This window comes from Condylura cristata, unplaced genomic scaffold (genome assembly GCF_000260355.1).
Source record: "Condylura cristata isolate star-nosed mole 26May11 unplaced genomic scaffold, ConCri1.0 scaffold00024, whole genome shotgun sequence".
NCBI classification, from domain to species: Eukaryota; Metazoa; Chordata; class Mammalia; order Eulipotyphla; family Talpidae; genus Condylura; species Condylura cristata.
This window is the reverse complement of record NW_004567125.1, coordinates 29,730,575-29,746,544: the sequence shown is the minus strand read 5'-3', so window position 1 is coordinate 29,746,544 and position 15,970 is coordinate 29,730,575. Positions and strand designations below refer to the sequence as shown.

Genomic DNA, 15,970 nt, shown 5'->3' with positions numbered 1-15,970 from the left:
GGGGGGGGGCGTGAGGGAAGTGCACGGGATTATGGTGATGGCACACGGGTGACTTTGTGATGGGAAACCACGGGGATTACAATTGAGATGGGGAAAAAAATGTACAAAATGATGTAAAAATAAACTGTTATAAAATTTTTAAAAAAGAATAAAAAAAACCACTTCTGACCTACAGAAAATGTAAAATAATAAATTTGTGTCATCGCTATTGTTTATCACCTCTAGTCACAGAGGCACTGGAAAACCAATACAATGGTGCAAATGTTACCTCAACAAATTCTCAGACTCTTTTAAGTCTGAGGTTTCAATCCTATCATATGCTCAGAGAATCCAGGCACACTGCCAAAGACAGAGGCATGGAAAGCAAACCTTCTCTACTTCAGAGTCCAAATTCCTCTTAAGCTGACTCTGAAGATGTCTGCCACTCCCTTGCGTGTGCTCCCATGGCCTTCAGCACCTTCAAAATAACATTCAAACCTCTGTCATGAGTCTACCCTCCTCCTACAAAGACCCTGCCATATTCACTTAAGAGCTGGAGCTCTTAAAAATGCTCCAGCACTTCGCTCTCAGTGACAGTAACATCCATGCCTCTCCCTAAAAGGCAAAGGTCCCTGACCCCCAACCGGTGCTGGCGCGGCCCTGCTCTCAAACAACCAAGTTCTTTCCCACCAACCTTCCTGACTTACTTATTTACTGTCAAACCTTCCTTTCGAAGATGAAGGGAGCTTCCAAGGGAGCTGGAAGTTTTGCCTATTTTGCCACTGCTTTGCGTCCAGCACAAATACAGTGCCTGACCATGAAGATGCTCAGTGAGGAATGAGTAAGTGGGCAAGGACTGGACGAAGTAACGGGGGTTAAGTCATTACTGTCTCCGCGTCCCCGTGTTCTCATCTGTAAAACGAGGACAAACCACAGTCCCTGCCTAGCGGGTACTGCGGGTTCGGCAGCACAGTGTAGGTGGTGAACAAAAAGTTGTTGATATCACTACTCTAAGTGGTACAAACGCTTCCCTCACCCAAATGCCTCTCAGGGCACAGAGGAAGCACACACCGAGAAGGGTGAAAAACTGTTACAGATACGAGCTCTGTCCTGGCACAAAGACGATTTCTAGACACCTTTTGAAGACATACGCGGGGTAAGCGCCGAGACAAAAGACCAGAAAGGTTTTAAGTAAGAGCATGACCAGCGGCTACCAGGAAGCATCCTATGCCAGAGCCCCGAGTCCCTCCGCCCCCCAGCGGCCCCACCTTCACCCGCTGAGCCTCGTTGATGCACTGCTGGTAGCTGCCGATATAGAAGGCATTCTTTACATCAAACAGCTCGTCCACTTCCCCGGAGCCTCCAGAGACTGGGCCAGGGGCAGGGGGTGCCATATCGCCGCCTTCACACTCCCCTCTTCCGGAGGGACACGTCAACGGAAGGAGGGAGGTATCGCGCAGCACGCCGGGAAATGTAGTTTACTCATGCCCCAGCTGGTTACGAACCAATGGGAGACCCTTAATCGAAAGTAAAGGGGAGGGTGCCGCAAGTACGTCTCGCAGGGCACCCCGGGAATTGTAGTTCGACTAGATTCTGCGCGTTAAAGGGATTCTGGGAAACAGGGTGAGGCTGTGGTCGACTTTGGGAATTGCTGAATGAGCTGGGGTGGGCGGTAGCACGCATGAGGTCGATCCAATAAACGCGAAGCTTTCCATGGCGTCATCCGCTCGCGCCGGAAGCGCCGCTCAAGAGGCCCCGTGGCTGGCGGTGAGTATGGCTGGGTTTGCGGAGCTGGGGTTGTCATCGTGGCTTGTGGAACAATGTCGGCAGCTGGGTTTGAAGCAGCCCACACCCGTGCAGCTCGGATGCATCCCCGCCATTTTGGAGGGTGAGTGTGCCCCGGCCTTTTCTCCAGGAGCAGTCGGCTCTCTTTTCGCAGCCTTTAACCGCGCGAGTCCTGCGAGGCTTTAAAGGAAGATTGGGCATTTGGCATTTAAGCTCATGACTGACTTGCAGTGATTCCGCGGACAAGTGATGTAATCCTTGAAACTTTCTCTAAGCCTCAGAGCAGAGGGAGGGTTTCGTGAATGACTGCTCGATAGTACTGGGGAAATCCGTTAGAGCTTACACTGCTGTCTTCACTTTACGAATGGGAACTGAGACTGCCAGTAACAAGCGTCTAGGATAAGATGGATGTGGTTCAAGTTCAGCTTCTGTTCACCAGCTTGTGTCTTGGGCAAAACTGAGACTCATTTTCCTATTCTGTTTATTAAAGATTCTAAGGGCCTTTCCCTCTTGGAACTTGCCAGGTGCTCACAATAGAAAGGATATAGGCTATTATAGGTCACACAGTGATCATTCCTTAGATGTTGTCGGATACTTCCTGTTTACACCTGGACTGTGTTAATGCTGCTTTGCCCTCCACCCAGGTCGGGACTGCCTGGGCTGTGCCAAGACAGGCAGCGGCAAGACAGCAGCTTTTGTCCTACCCATCTTGCAGAAGTTGTCTGAGGATCCCTATGGTATCTTTTGCCTCGTGCTGACACCCACCAGGTGAGCTCACACAGGATCCTGAGTGTGAGTTAACATTTGTATTCTCTTGGATAAGAGCCTTTACCTCTCAGAGCCATGCTTTCCTCACATGTGAAATGGACAGAAGTTGTGTCTGCCTCTTAGATGCACTGCAGAATTACACAGGTGGGGTGCAACAAGTGTGAACAGTCTTGTAACCCAAGAAATAGACACATTTCCCATCCTTGAGTTGACAAGTATGATGACTGATATATAGGTAGGCACTGCATGGTGTGAGTTCATGATGGGGGGTGAGGGAGGTTTCATTCAAGTGGTGACTTACAGAACGAGAAGAGTACTTCCAAGGGACAAACTTGGGGAAAGATGTTCTGGGCAGAGAGAACTGCTACATATATGCAAAGAGTGAAAAGGCAGGGAAGAAAGAGTCCTGGGGATTGAGTATGTTAGAGCCAGCTTGAGAGGGATCTCAAGAGATTTAGTATTGATTTTACAGGCATGTGAGCAGGGCAGAGCAAAACAGGAGATGAGGAAGTGGATAGATGGTCTGAAGCCTGAGTGGGCCAGGGAAGTAGAGAGGAGACTGACATGGTCAGGCTTTGGAGATTGTATTGCTAAGGCCATGGGAGGAAGAGAGGCCAGTTTGGGTGATATTGACAGGGGAGGGGCTATGGGATGTTCTGGAGCCCAGCATGGTGAGGGACCAGGAGTCACAACAGGCTTCCAGTGTTCAGTATCAAAGTCTTTGTCGAAGGAGACTGGGAGCCTCAAAGGATGTGTGAACAGGAGAGGGAATGGAATGCTGACATAGAATCCCCATCTGACCCAGCCTGTCCCCTGTCTGCCTACAGGGAACTGGCCTACCAGATTGCTGAACAGTTCCGGGTTCTGGGGAAGCCTCTAGGCCTGAAAGACTGCATCATTGTCGGCGGCATGGGTATGAGGAGCCAGGGTGCTCACTGAGCAGCACGGGTACAATGCCCCGGGGAGACCCTGAGTGGCGTGGGATATGCGGGCCAGGGAGTGCTGAGTGTAGAACCCTGAAACCTCAGGCTAACACCCAGTCCCGCCTCTCGCTCCTTTCTGCCCACAGACATGGTGGCCCAAGGCTTGGAGCTCTCCCGGAAACCACATGTAGTCATTGCCACGCCAGGGCGCCTGGCTGATCACCTCCGCAGCTCCAATACCTTCAGCATCAAGAAGATTCGCTTTCTGGTGAGTCACGTGAATACTAATTTCTCTATTTGGGAGATTTTTTTTTTTAAGACTTACTTATTTATGTATATAGAACTGGGATATAGGCCAGAGGTGCAGGGGCAGTGAGAGGAGACAGAGCAGGGAGCAGAACAGAGTGGGGAGGCATGGCGAGGCAGACCTCTCCTGGCCCGGGATTAAACTTGTGCTGCAGTAGCTGCTATAGCTTCATAGCGCTGCACTTTAACCCACTGCGCCACCAGGGAGGCCCTGGGAGATGTTTAAAACAATAGGAAGGACTTGAGACAATGAAGCCCAAAGGTCAACAGGTGAGGCCTGTGTTAGTGAAGGTAACTGAGGGCAGGGCCTCTTGAAGCTGTGCCATTGGAGCCAAGAGGGGTAAAGCTGCTGGACACCTAGAAGGGAAAGTGCTCAGGGCCCTCAGGACCAGTGCTCACTAAATTCCCCTGCTTGCTGGTGCCGCAGGTGATGGACGAGGCAGACCGCCTGCTGGAGCAGGGCTGCACAGACTTCACTGTGGACCTGGAGACCATCCTGGCAGCTGTGCCAGTCCGCAGGCAGACACTGCTCTTCAGCGCCACGCTGACTGACACACTCAAGGAGCTACAGGGCTTGGCCACCAACCAGCCCTTCTTCTGGGAGGCTCAGGCCCCGTGAGTCCATGGCCACTTGGGGCAAGGGCAGGGTGGTTGGGGTCAAGCTCACACCCAGTGGAGGTTATGACTTGTGGACAGGGCATCTGCCCCATTCTGCAGAAGGGGAAGCATGACACAGGATGCATTCGGGGGTAGTGTGGTTGTGACACAGAAGGAAAAACAGAAGTCGCCCATTCTTAGGGTACGCACGGTGGAGCAGCTGGACCAGCGCTACTTGCTGGTGCCTGAAAAAGTCAAAGACGCCTATCTGGTCCACCTGATCCAGAGCTTCCAGGATGAGCATGAGGACTGGTCCATCATCATCTTCACCAACACATGCAAGTGAGCAAGACATGGGCAACCTGTCACACCCCTTTCTGGTAGACTACTGTCCCCTGACACCACCACCCCCCCCCAGGGGCCCACGGGTGACTCCACATCACAGGCATGAGACATAGCTGGTGTCTGGGGTCTCTGTTCAGATAGAAGTTTTAGAGGATTTGATCAAGGAGGCCGAGAGGTTACCCCTCCCAGAGGCTGAAACAGACTTCAGGGTTCATCAGGCCCACTTTAACCAGAGTGGCTGTGCCTGGGTTGGCCCCAGAGGCCCACAGACCAGCACAACCCCAGGGCAGTCATCTTGCTGTCCCAGACAACTCCGAGGGACAGTTCTAGCCAGCTCTTCCTTTGAAGTATTGGGGAAAATTGTCAAGAAATCATAGATGTTCCAGCAGGGCTGGAGTTGGGAGGTCTCCTAACTGGCTGCTGGCTCCCCAGAATTTATCAGCTACCAAAACAGAAAAGTCTTGAATTAAGGCTACTCTTACGGGCTTAGGCTACGGGAACAGTCAACCGACAGGATGTCAGCAGGCCGGGTCCAACCACTGCACTCCTGCTTTTCTTTCCCCAGCAGTGCAGGGCCATCTGTTGGAGACTGGGAGTGGGTGGGTTAGGAGCACCTTCCCAGGACGTTGGCTGGAGTTTATGACATGTCCTTCCCACCAGAACCTGCCAGATCTTATGCATGATGTTGCGCAAATTCAACTTTCCCACCGTAGCTCTGCACTCCATGATGAAGCAGGTGAGTTGCTGGGCTTTCCCAGTGCCAGCCACCCAAGCATGCTTCCTGGATGCCCCCAGCCTCAGGCCATTGGCCAGGCGCTTCTGTCTGCTGGCACACCCCTGTCCATGTCCCGGTCTCCTACATCCCTCCTTGGTGAGGCCCTCCTGTCAGCTGTGTCTGTTGTGGCATCTGTCCATCTGACCTTCTCATGGTTGCCACCCTCACTGGACTGTGAGCCTGTGGAGGGCAGGGTTGCCCTGGCCTCTGCCCTGGCATATACGCCACCCAGTAAATGTTCAAATGTTTGCCAAAATACTGATGTCAATTCTCCCCCTGAGCCGGTATAGAAAGAACGTTTTGCTGCCCTGGCCAAATTCAAGTCCAGCATCTACAGGATCCTGATTGCAACAGATGTTGCCTCCCGGTGAGTGGCCCAGGGTGCTCAATGTGATGTCCCCAGAGGGGCCAGAGGGGGAGGCTGACCTTGGGCTTGAGTCAGATGGCCCCATCTTTAATGCTGGTGAGCTCGGAGGGTCCCTCCCTGTCCAGCTACTCCTCGTGAACAATGGTGCTGACTGGCCTCTTCCTGTAGGGGCCTAGACATTCCCACAGTGCAGGTGGTCATCAACCACAATACCCCCGGGCTCCCCAAGATCTACATCCACCGAGTTGGCCGGACAGCCCGTGCAGGTGAGCCAGCAGGCTGCGGTGGCCTTTTGGGGGGAATAGCCAGCAGGTGAGAGCTATTGGAGGTAACATTTGCAGGCTGAGGGGCTTGCTCTTTCAGACACAGAGCAGAGCTGTCTGGCTTCTCTGTGTGACCCCATGGTGCCCAGGTTTGGTCCCTCACTGTGACCCCGCCAGGAGCTAAGGAGGTGTCCTATGACTGCCCAACTCCAGAAGGGAGGCGTATGGGGGGCTGGGACTCTTACATGTAGGATAGGGAGAGGCAGTTGCTGGGGCTCTCGCCCTTCTCCTACCCTGTGGCACCAGTGAGGTCATCTCAGCTCTCTGGGCCCTCGATGCCCGGGGCATCTAGGAAGGTGGCTAACAGGTAATGAGAATGTAATGCCTGTTGAGGGCTGCACCAGGCTAATGGGCCGCATCAGTTGCCGGGTGCTGTCCTAGCATGAGTCACGTCACGGTGCAATGAGTGGAGGACTGGTGTGCTAAGATCTAGGCTTCTCAGTGACGTTACTGCCTGAGCTCCCTGGCAGTGACATAGAAGTAGGAAAACAGCTATGTTGCCAGCTTCCTTTGAAGTCATTCAAGTAGCTCCCCTGGTACAGAGCCAGCCACTAGACTGAGGCCTAGTGAGGGACTGAGCTGGTGGGGGAGTTCTGGGCTTCCTTCTCCCCGCCACCAAACCTTGATCTTACGTCCCTTGATTGATCAAGAGGAGTCCCAGCTGCCAAGTGGTCAGGATCTGCTTTTGTTGGCCTTTCGTCCAGGCCCCACACACAACAGCTAACTGGTACATTCCTGCAGGGCGACAAGGCCAAGCCATCACGCTAGTGACGCAGTATGACATCCACCTGGTCCACGCTATCGAGGAGCAGATCAGTGAGTGGGTGTGGGGAGTGGGAGAGGCTGTGAGCAGCTTAAAGCTCTTTTGTCTGAAACCCCAGAGAAGTTTCTTTGCCCAACTATTGGGACAGAAGCTCCCCACAGTGGTTCTCAGCAGCTGAAAGCCCCATCAAGTGGGAAGGGGCTGGGCTTTCTCAGGTAGTTCCATGGTTGTGAGGCTCCGTGGACAGAGCCTGGGTGTGTTAGAACCCTTTGGGTGGTTTAACTTCTACCCAGCCAGAAATGTGTGTTCACACACATTCAGAAATGTCTTTACTTTCAAGGACATTTTCCAAAACCAAATAACAAAAAGCTGGAGTCCCTGGTCTTGCCCACCTGCTGCAGCTCTGGATGGCCTTGCATGCCCCCGCCCCCCAAAGGGTAACTCACTGTGTGGGTAATCTGTCTTTCCCTGTCATGCTCCCTACCCTGCCTGTGTCTCACACCCCCATAGAGAAGAAGCTGGAGGAGTTCTCAGTGGAGGAGGCTGACGTGCTGCAGATTCTTACGCAGGTCAACGTGGTGCGGAGGGAGTGTGAGATTGTGAGTGTTGGGGAGTTATTCCTGGGGTGAGGGTGCTCCCGCCAAGAGGTGGCCCTCTATGACAGAATTCACCTCCACTCCCCACTAGAAATTGGAGGCAGCCAACTTCGATGAAAAGAAGGAGATCAATAAGCGGAAGCAGCTGATCCTGGAGGGGAAGGTGAGGCCCCTGCAGGCAGGTAGGTGGTGGGTGAGGTTGTGGGGCACTGCCCAGCTCAGCTACCCCCGGTCCTCTTCATACCAGGACCCAGACCTGGAGGCCAAGCGCAAGGCAGAACTGGCTAAGATCAAGCAGAAGAACCGGCGCTTCAAGGAAAAGGTGGAGCGAACACTGAAGCAGCAGCAGGCTGGCAGAGCTGGCCGAGGGGGACATTTACCCAAGCCCCAGCCTAAGAACCGCTCAACCCAGGGCCTGGCCTGAGTCCACAAGTGCTTCTTAGGACTCCTTCCTGGGAGACAGCAGCCTGCCACCCCAGCCTGCCAGCTCCCCAGCAGCTCCTACAGACAGCTCCATCATGCAAAGTACAGCTCACCCTATGGCCCCTATTGGCCGCTCTCCAAAGCCCTGGGAAGAGTCAGACCTCGGAGAAGGCAAGGAAGCTGGCTGTGGCCAGTCCCTTCCTGGAGATGCAGTGGGACTCAGAACAACAAAGCTATTTGCAAGAGGCACTCAATAAATGGATCTTTTGATGTCCCTGTCCAACTCTTAAGGACTGGAGGCAGGAGAGGAGAGGTCGCTAATGGGCTTCATGTGTCCCTCTCCCCCAGAATGTCGTGTCACCCCACCCCTCCCTGGTTCTCCATTCCTGTCCAGCCAGCCCCAAAGCTTTACACTGTGAGTCTAGCTGTTCCAGTGTGATGACCTCAGGTTTGCGAAGCTGCCTCGGGGCCTCAGTTTCCTCTCTGGAAGGTTAGCCTAACAACTGTACGATTCTCCAGTTGCATCGTGAGCTGTAGAGAGACCACTCCCCCACCCAATGAATACTGCCGCCCGTCTCTTCTAGGGGCTGCCTCACCTGCCTACCTGGTTTCATTTAGGGTTTGAGGCCAGAGTGAAGAGGGTATTGGCGAGGGGCCACCTAAGTTCTGACAACTCAGGCTGAGCCCATGGGGGTGGATGGGAGTACCAGCACTGAGCAGAGCTGGAACCCAGCCCAGCAACTCCAAATGTTGCCTCGCCTACACATGGCTGACCAAGTCCCATGTGAACCAAGGCAGCCAGGGAGCATTCAAGAGAAGGCTGGTAGAGGGCCTCACAACGATGGCTCGATGCCCAGTGCCCACATACCACACACACACACAGCTACGCTTAGAAATGTAATCTTGGCGCCAGCGCATGCCCCGGGGATGCTAGAAATTCTACACGATGAAAAGCTCAAAACCAGCCCCTGAGCGAGAGAGCCGGGACCAGCTGGGCACTCTGACCAGGCCCTCCCCGGGCTGAGTCAGCCCTAGTCCCAGCCAGGGCGAACGGCCCACTGTGCCGCCCGCGGCCCAGCCCATGTGCCAGGCAGGCCTGGTTTGTGTAAAGCAGCTTCTGAAGGCCTGGCTCAGGGTGCTCCCCCAGCCAGGCGGGCCAGGCCCTCCCGCAGCTCGCTCAGCTCGAACAGCCTGACGTCCAGCAGCTGTGCGGCCCGGCCCACCTCGGCCCTCGCCCGCTCCCGGTCAGCCCGCGCCTCCTCCAGGCTGCGCTCTGTTGCTCGCAGCTGGTGCTCCAGCTCCACATTTCGGGTCTCCAAGTCCTGCAGGGAGGGACACTGTGAGTTGGGTGTTCCAAGTCTCAGGTCACAGCTCTGCTGAAGCTTCAGCCTCTACGCTACCTCCACAGCCCCCACCCTCCGTCTCCCACTGCCTTCCTGCTGTCTGCCAAGATACTCCCTGGCCCCAATGATTTCACCTTCATAGGACTGCTCACATCCCTTGTCTGCTGAAAACCCTCCCCGGCCAAGGCAATGGGAAGGAGACCAACACTCCCCTTCTGTCCTTGCCCATCCCAACTCAAGCCTGTAGCCTCCCTGTGCTTCCTTGAACTCGTTAGCTTCCCACTGCAGGGCCTTTGCACATGCTGTACACTCTACCCACGAGAAAACAACTTCCCCACTTCTCTCCTGGTACCAGATCTTTTAAAACCCCCACTTTCCATACCCACAGGAGGTATCCCATGAAAGTTTCCCGGATAAAGTCCTCAGCAATAGCCAGGTGTGGTTTCAGAGGCAGGTTTTTGATTCCAGGCTGGGATGTATGAGAACTTGATGGGGCCAAACATGGGAATTCAGTAGGGAATCAAACTGCTTATTGAATGCGTGGATGAATAGGAAACATGGTACCAATAACAGCTACCATTTACAACCAGGTCTCCGCAGCCAGCCTCAGGTCTTCCTGACCCCATTTATAGGTAGAGAAACAGGCGCGGAGAGACACACAGCTGTCAGGATTCCCCGGGAAGGAGAGAGCTCAAATACAGCCTACAGCAGAGGCTCGTTGCCAGTTACAATCACCCCACCCCAGAAGCCTCATACCTGCACTTTCTGCTGTGTCTCCTCACGTTCTGTGGCATCTGGTACCTCATGGGTCCCACCAGTCTGGCTCTTCAGTGTCTGAATCTCCTAAGGAAGAGTACCCAGGGCCTGTTTAGAGGTGCCAGCTTCAAAGGGGTGTCAGGGAAGGCGAGGCCAGGGACACACATATAGGTGTGTTTGCAAGCCAAATGCTCACCTGGTCCTTGGTTTGCACCAGTGCCTCCAGCTGCTCCAGGGACTGGCACAGCCCCTCCTTCTCACTGACGGGGGTTTGCTCTGTGGCTGCCTGGGCCTCCAGCTCAGCCACCTGTGCAGACAGGAAGGACAGCTCCTGACCCACGGGAAACTGCCTCCTGCACAGTGACACCCGTTGGGCCCCACCCTTGGCTCTGACAGATGGGATTTTAGGGCCTGTCAACCCTCAGATGGCATTTCAGACCCATTTTACAGAGCAAGCAGCCGAGGTTCAGGAAAGTGCCCTGACTCAAGGTTCCCGGGCAGGGAGCGTCCTCTTACTCGCTGCCTTAACCGCTCAGCCTCCGAGCGCTGGGCTTCCAGCTGCTGTCTCCACTGGGCAGCAGCGGCGTTGGCCTCCCGCAGGGCGCCCGCCAACTTGTTGTTGCTGTCCTGCAGTGCGAAGAACTCGGCCTCCCACTGCACCTCTCCCACCGAGCTGCAGGGACGACAGTGGGGGGTTGGCTGGGGCTGGCCGTACATGGGTGAGTGGGGGTTGGGGGCGGGAGGGGGCAGGGCAGGGGCTGCACCAACCCAAGCGGGGTCAACATGGGGGTGTAGTCACACCCTGGCGACTGGGTAGGGAGACTGGGTAGGGGCCGTACATTCTAGGATGGGGGGTGTCTCCCCTAGGGTGTTCAGTGAGGAATGTGGGCCTGGGTCGGTCCAGCGGATGCGTTGGCCCAGGGGATGTGCTGGCCCAGGGGATGTGGTCAGAACTGATGAGCGGAGATGCACTGTCCCAGAAGAATGAACCAGGTGCAGAGAAGTGGGGGTCGTATTATTCCCGGGAGGCATGGCCAAAGTATGAGTACTGAGTGGAGGGGTCTACTCCCCAAGGGACTGGATGGTGATTGCTTCTGCCCCTCTCTCAGGCCTCGGTTCACCCTCAGCCTGCCCGATGCTGCACCCGCCCACCAGCCCACCGCCAGCTCCGAGCCAGGGCTTCCCTCTGTCCCTGCCGGGCTCCTGGTCCAACCTCTCCCTCACCCCTCAGACAGCATCTTCTTGAGCCGCTCGCGCTCTGCTGGCCCCGGGGCGTCTGCGCTCTGACTGCGGAACAGTTTCTCGTCACCGGGGCCGTTGGTACTGATGAGGGGACTCGGGGGCACCTAAGGGCACAGGCAGAAGTGGAGTCACAGTGGGGGGTGGCTTCAGTCCAGGACAGGTTAGAAGGTCAGGGGGAGGGGGACGATTGATGTTAGCGGGGTCCTGATTGAGGGCAGGGATCCTTCCAGCACAGGGAACCCACCGTGCCCCTCCCCGCGTCAACCACTTTCCATGGCTTCAGGTGGAGTTTGGGTCCCGGCCCCCCATCTTGCCTGCCTGAGCTTTCATCATTACCCTACCTCCACCCCAGGCGGGATCTGTAGAGCAGTTTAAATCCACTGAGCTTATTCAGAATCCAGAAGACCTTGCTCTTCCCTCATAGCAATAACCTTCCCTGGGGCGGAATTTCAACACCCTTAGCACTTCAGATTCCGAGAAGCCCCTCTGAATTCATTATGAATCCACTTTACCACAAAAACCTTGAGTCCTGAGGACAGGAGCCAGAGCCAGCCTGCTTTTTCAAGTCTAACCTGTGTCTGGTGCTGCATTCACACAACTGCCCAGGGACAATATTTTACTGTTCCCCTGTGTGGCCATTTCAGTCCCCAGGTTCTGATTCTGCCCTATGAGCTGGCTTTCGGGCCTTCCTTGGAACAAGACTAGGTCACACCCATAATGCATGCTCTAAGGCACCACACAACCCCAGCCCCTACATCTCACTATCTCATCATCTCACCTACCACCATTTCATCTGAACATTTGGGTGTGGGCACCGGGACGGGCAGTGCTTACGTGGTGGGCTGTGAGCCCCAGAGCTGGACTGGTGAGCTCTCCACCATCCTGAGATTTTTCCCGAGCGAGCCTGGCTGCCTCCTTCACTTCTTGGAACTTCTCAGCAAACTGGGGTGGGTAGGCAGGGACAAATAGTTACCAACCCCCTAGCCTCCTCACCTAGGCCCCACCAGATCACGGGTGCCACCCTATGCCAACCTGTTGCTTTGGAAACCTTTAGAAAGAAGACTTGGTAAAAGATCCCCTGGTGAGCAGAGTGGGGGTAGGGGGTCCCCCAGGGAAGGATGGGATGTTCACAGAGGTCGTTCAAGGTGAGATTCCTTGAGAAAAGAATCCCCCCATTCTCTCTACCATTTTTATTTCAACCTGGAGACCCTGAGGCAGATCCTATTCTGACTTTACTGCCTGGGACAAGATCCTCTTATAACAGAGAAAGCAGCTCTGAAAGGCATCCATTCCCACCCTGCTGGTCTCATTTTTGTTTCACTGATCTCTACCCTTATCACCCATATTGTTAAGGTACATTTTTCATTTTTAAATAAAATTCTTTTGTTTGAAATAATTTCTAAAGAAAATATTTACTGATGTGTACCAAGGGGTTGGTGCAATTCAGTTGGGGAAGTAATATTTTAAAAAATGGCCAAGAGCAGGGCCCTCCCTGGTGGCACAGCGGGTTAAAGCACAACACTAAGAAGCTAAAGCCACTTCAGCATGAGTTCGACCCCTGCCAGGGAGGTGACCACATGGCGCAGCAGACCTCTCCTGACCCGCCTGCTGCTCCCCTCAGCAGTGTACTTTGCCAATCAACCTGTTCTGCTCCCCACTCTGTCTCTGTCTCCCCACTGCCCCTGCACCTCTGGCCTGTACCCCAGCTCTGTATGCACAAATATATAAGTCTTTAAAAACACAAAATGGCCAAGAGCAGCCAGCACTTGTGTGGGGGGAAGAAAAGATTACCTTCTACAGCCCACAGCAATTAATTCAAGACTTTAATGTGAAAAGAAAAACAATAATTCTAGGAAATCATGATGATCTCATCAGGACACAGGAAGTACTGACTGTCAGGTAGATGAGAGGATATTAAAGTCTGGCGATAGCAGAGGGTGGTGGGAAGCCATGAACAAAGATGCCAGGGTAACTGGGAAGTGCCTAGCCCCACCCAAGTACCCACAGAGGCCAGGTATGCCCCAAATTAGAGCTGGTGACCAGCAACACTGAGATGTGAACCAGGAAACTGGAAAGCGGTTTCAGGCTTGTCCAATTTTGTATGCGCATTCTACGCCTGGGAAGAAAGAGACCCTGCAGCTGTCCAGGGACCCAGTCACCCAGAAAACCCAGACACATCCCCCTCACGACTCTTCCCATAGGCCCACCTGGGTCAGATGCTGCTCCGAAGCAAAGCCAAGGCCATAGACAGTGTTGGCTCTGCTGTCTGCCCACTGCCCGAACTTCTGGGAGGTTTTGGTGAAGGTCATGTTGGGGGTAATGGTGCTGTTGATAATGGCCTGAGGAGGGGGGAGGAGGGAGCAAAGTTCAAGGATGCCTGGGCTGGTAATAATGAACATGAAATTCCTAGGCAATCACTTTGTTTTAGTGCCTCAGAGATTCTTGGCCTGAGTCATTTCAGGAGGAAGACACTGAGGTCCAGTAAGGCTCAGAGGTCCCCTGGTCCCAGGCAAACAGTAAGGCCGTGACCACACCCAGGCCTGCCTTCACACCCAAGTCCCACCAGAGACCTTGGCACCCCCGATGCTGATGATCCGGTAAACATTGCGGGTGGCATCGTAGAAGTAGGAGACGGTGAGCGCATGCTTGCCCGCAGGGATCCAGTTCCTCTTGGTGGTGGGATCAATCTGGAACACGTGTGCCCGTGTGCTGAAGATGGGTTGCTCCCTGTGTGGGGGGAGAGCTCTCAGGAGGGGAGTCGGGTGCCCTCCACCCCACCCTGGGAGGTTTCAGGGCCAAGCCAGGTAGGCAGGGACTTACCTGGCTGTGGACATTGGTCAGGCTGGGCTGGATGGGCTCCAAGAGGTAGCCAGAGGGATGGCAGGTCTTTTTGCTTTGGCCTCTGGGGAGAAAGGGGGTGTATGACAGATTGAGGGAGGTCAAGGATGTCGAACCTCAGGACCCACCACCCTGCACACCATTCATACAACTGTTTCAAAAAGGGGAGTGAGTCAGTATACTGTTCAAAGCAAAAAAAACATCTTTCATCTCTTCCCTTCTGAAGGATGAAGGATGCCCTCCCCCACAACACTCTGAGAGCCAGAAGGTTCCTGACACACACCATAACATAAACCTTGTCAAGTCCTAGTTTCTAGACCCCTTAGCCACTAGACCCCTCCCTGCCACTGAAGGTCCCTCAGTCTAGGGACCAGGTAGAGATCAAAGCCAAGACCGACTGTGGCCCAGGACTTTCTGACACTTCCCCATCACCACCCAAGCCAGGGCCTCCATCAAAAAAATGGGGTGTAGTCTGGTGCCTACTGGAGACCAGCCCCCTTCCATTCACAGTGGAAGCCCCAACTTCCCCTCCAAAGGCAGAGGCACCCCCTGGAGTCAAAGTCCAAATCCCCAGAGAGCCCCCAACCTAGGTAAAAAGACAAGATGTAGTTAAACAGGTCAGCCCTGGTGCCCTCAGCAGATGGCCATCTCCTCTCAATTCCACACTCAGGCCGGGGAGTATCCAGGCAGGATCTGGAGATGGGGGACTCCCTATGCCTAGCTTCTGATTCCCCCAGCCACCACCCACCCAACAGAAGCCAGAGGGACCTGAGAGATTTCCGCCCCTCACCTGCTTATCCCCAATCCTGCATCGGGGGACTCAAGAAGGATCTGGGGGAAGGGATGGTAAATTGGAAGAAGGAATGGAACGACCTCAGCGGCCAGAGGGGGGATGCCTCTTCCCCTCCCCCCAAGTCCTGGGCAGCTGCAGTCCGGGTCGCGGAGTCTGAAATCGGAGCCCCTGGGTGGAGGAGGGGCGGCAGCTCTAGTGGTGATTTGAGGCAAGTCGTGTGTCGGGCTGGGGTTCTGGGGCGCAGGGATCCCGAGAACTCAGGCCCTTCCGGTTCCGACGCTCCTGCCGCGACTTGCAACGTTTGGGGAAAGTTACTCACCAACTAGTCATGCGCCTCGGACGCCTGGCGGCCCGGGGCTCCTGGAGGGGGGGCCCGACCCCGCCCGATGCCTGATCCCCAAGCGCGTGAGGGGGCGAAGCCCCACCCCATGCATCCCAGCTGCGTGATACTCAGTCAGAATCGAGGCCCCCACGCGAACCAGGAGCGGGCCGCCCAGTGCGCGCCCCAACTTCGGGAACTGCCACCGAGACCCTGGAACTTCCGAGATCCCCACGATGCCCCCGCCCCCCGGTACAGAACTTCATGGACATCTCTGTCTCCTCTAGCCCGTGGTCCATAACTTCGGATTCTCCACGCCGCCCCCGATTCAATTTCGGGCACCCCCTGCCAGCCCTAGGCTCGGATTTCTGGCACTCCTCGCGCTGCTCCCCGCTCCGACCCCACGTCCAGAACTCCGGAGACACCTCCGCAGCTCCTACAGCGCCGGGTCCGGAGCGTTGGGAATCCCTCGCACCGTTCCTTCCCTTCCCGGACTCCGGAACTTTGGGCCCCTGCGGAACCCCCCCAAGCCCCGAAACTTCGAGGTTCCCCGCGCCTCCCCCAGCCTCGGTGTCCACAACTTCGGAGACCCCTAGCTTCCTCTTCCCGGCCCTGGAACTTCGGGGACCCTCTGCGCTCCAGGCGCAGGATCTGTCGGCCGGGCTCACCCTACGGGCTCGGCGCCCCGAGTGTGTCCGCGCGCGACTGGGGTGCGGCCCCCCGGCGCCG

The 15,970-nt window shown here is 55.3% G+C and overlaps 3 protein-coding genes across 6 annotated transcripts in view; 1 reads left to right on the top strand and 2 right to left on the bottom strand.

Annotated features, from left to right (window-relative positions):
- Positions 1-1,426, bottom strand: part of COPE (coatomer protein complex, subunit epsilon) — a 13,477-nt gene extending 12,051 nt beyond the window's left edge. The window contains exon 1 of one of the 2 annotated variants that reach the window (XM_012729260.1): positions 1,248-1,426. In XM_012729260.1, the coding sequence (XP_012584714.1) occupies positions 1,248-1,373 (126 nt within the window). In that variant the 5' untranslated portion in view covers positions 1,374-1,426. The remainder of the gene's footprint in view (positions 1-1,247) is intronic. The other variant, XM_004688596.2, reaches the window with a different exon arrangement.
- Positions 1,427-1,706: 280 nt separating this feature from the next.
- On the top strand, positions 1,707-8,224 carry DDX49 (DEAD (Asp-Glu-Ala-Asp) box polypeptide 49). Its single transcript, XM_004688595.2, has 13 exons — positions 1,707-1,867; positions 2,409-2,532; positions 3,360-3,445; positions 3,602-3,723; positions 4,189-4,376; positions 4,560-4,700; positions 5,364-5,439; positions 5,769-5,845; positions 6,014-6,111; positions 6,910-6,984; positions 7,442-7,530; positions 7,619-7,690; positions 7,775-8,224. The coding sequence occupies exons 1-13, from the start codon at positions 1,753-1,755 to the stop codon at positions 7,949-7,951; spliced, it is 1,440 nt and encodes a 479-aa protein (XP_004688652.1). The 5' UTR covers positions 1,707-1,752; the 3' UTR covers positions 7,952-8,224.
- Positions 8,225-8,840: 616 nt separating this feature from the next.
- Positions 8,841-15,970, bottom strand: HOMER3 (homer scaffolding protein 3). 3 transcript variants are annotated; one of them, XM_012728828.1, is made up of 10 exons: positions 15,910-15,970; positions 14,112-14,193; positions 13,862-14,018; positions 13,499-13,630; positions 12,126-12,233; positions 11,274-11,395; positions 10,566-10,722; positions 10,246-10,356; positions 10,050-10,136; positions 8,841-9,272 (listed from the first exon to the last, which is right to left on the bottom strand). In XM_012728828.1, the coding sequence occupies exons 2-10, from the start codon at positions 14,123-14,125 to the stop codon at positions 9,081-9,083; spliced, it is 1,080 nt and encodes a 359-aa protein (XP_012584282.1). In that variant the 5' UTR covers positions 14,126-14,193; positions 15,910-15,970; the 3' UTR covers positions 8,841-9,080. The 3 variants fall into 3 exon arrangements, with proteins under 3 accessions (XP_012584282.1, XP_012584281.1, XP_012584283.1); XM_012728827.1 differs by lacking the exon at positions 15,910-15,970 and adding an exon at positions 15,242-15,274; XM_012728829.1 differs by lacking the exon at positions 15,910-15,970 and adding an exon at positions 14,920-15,216.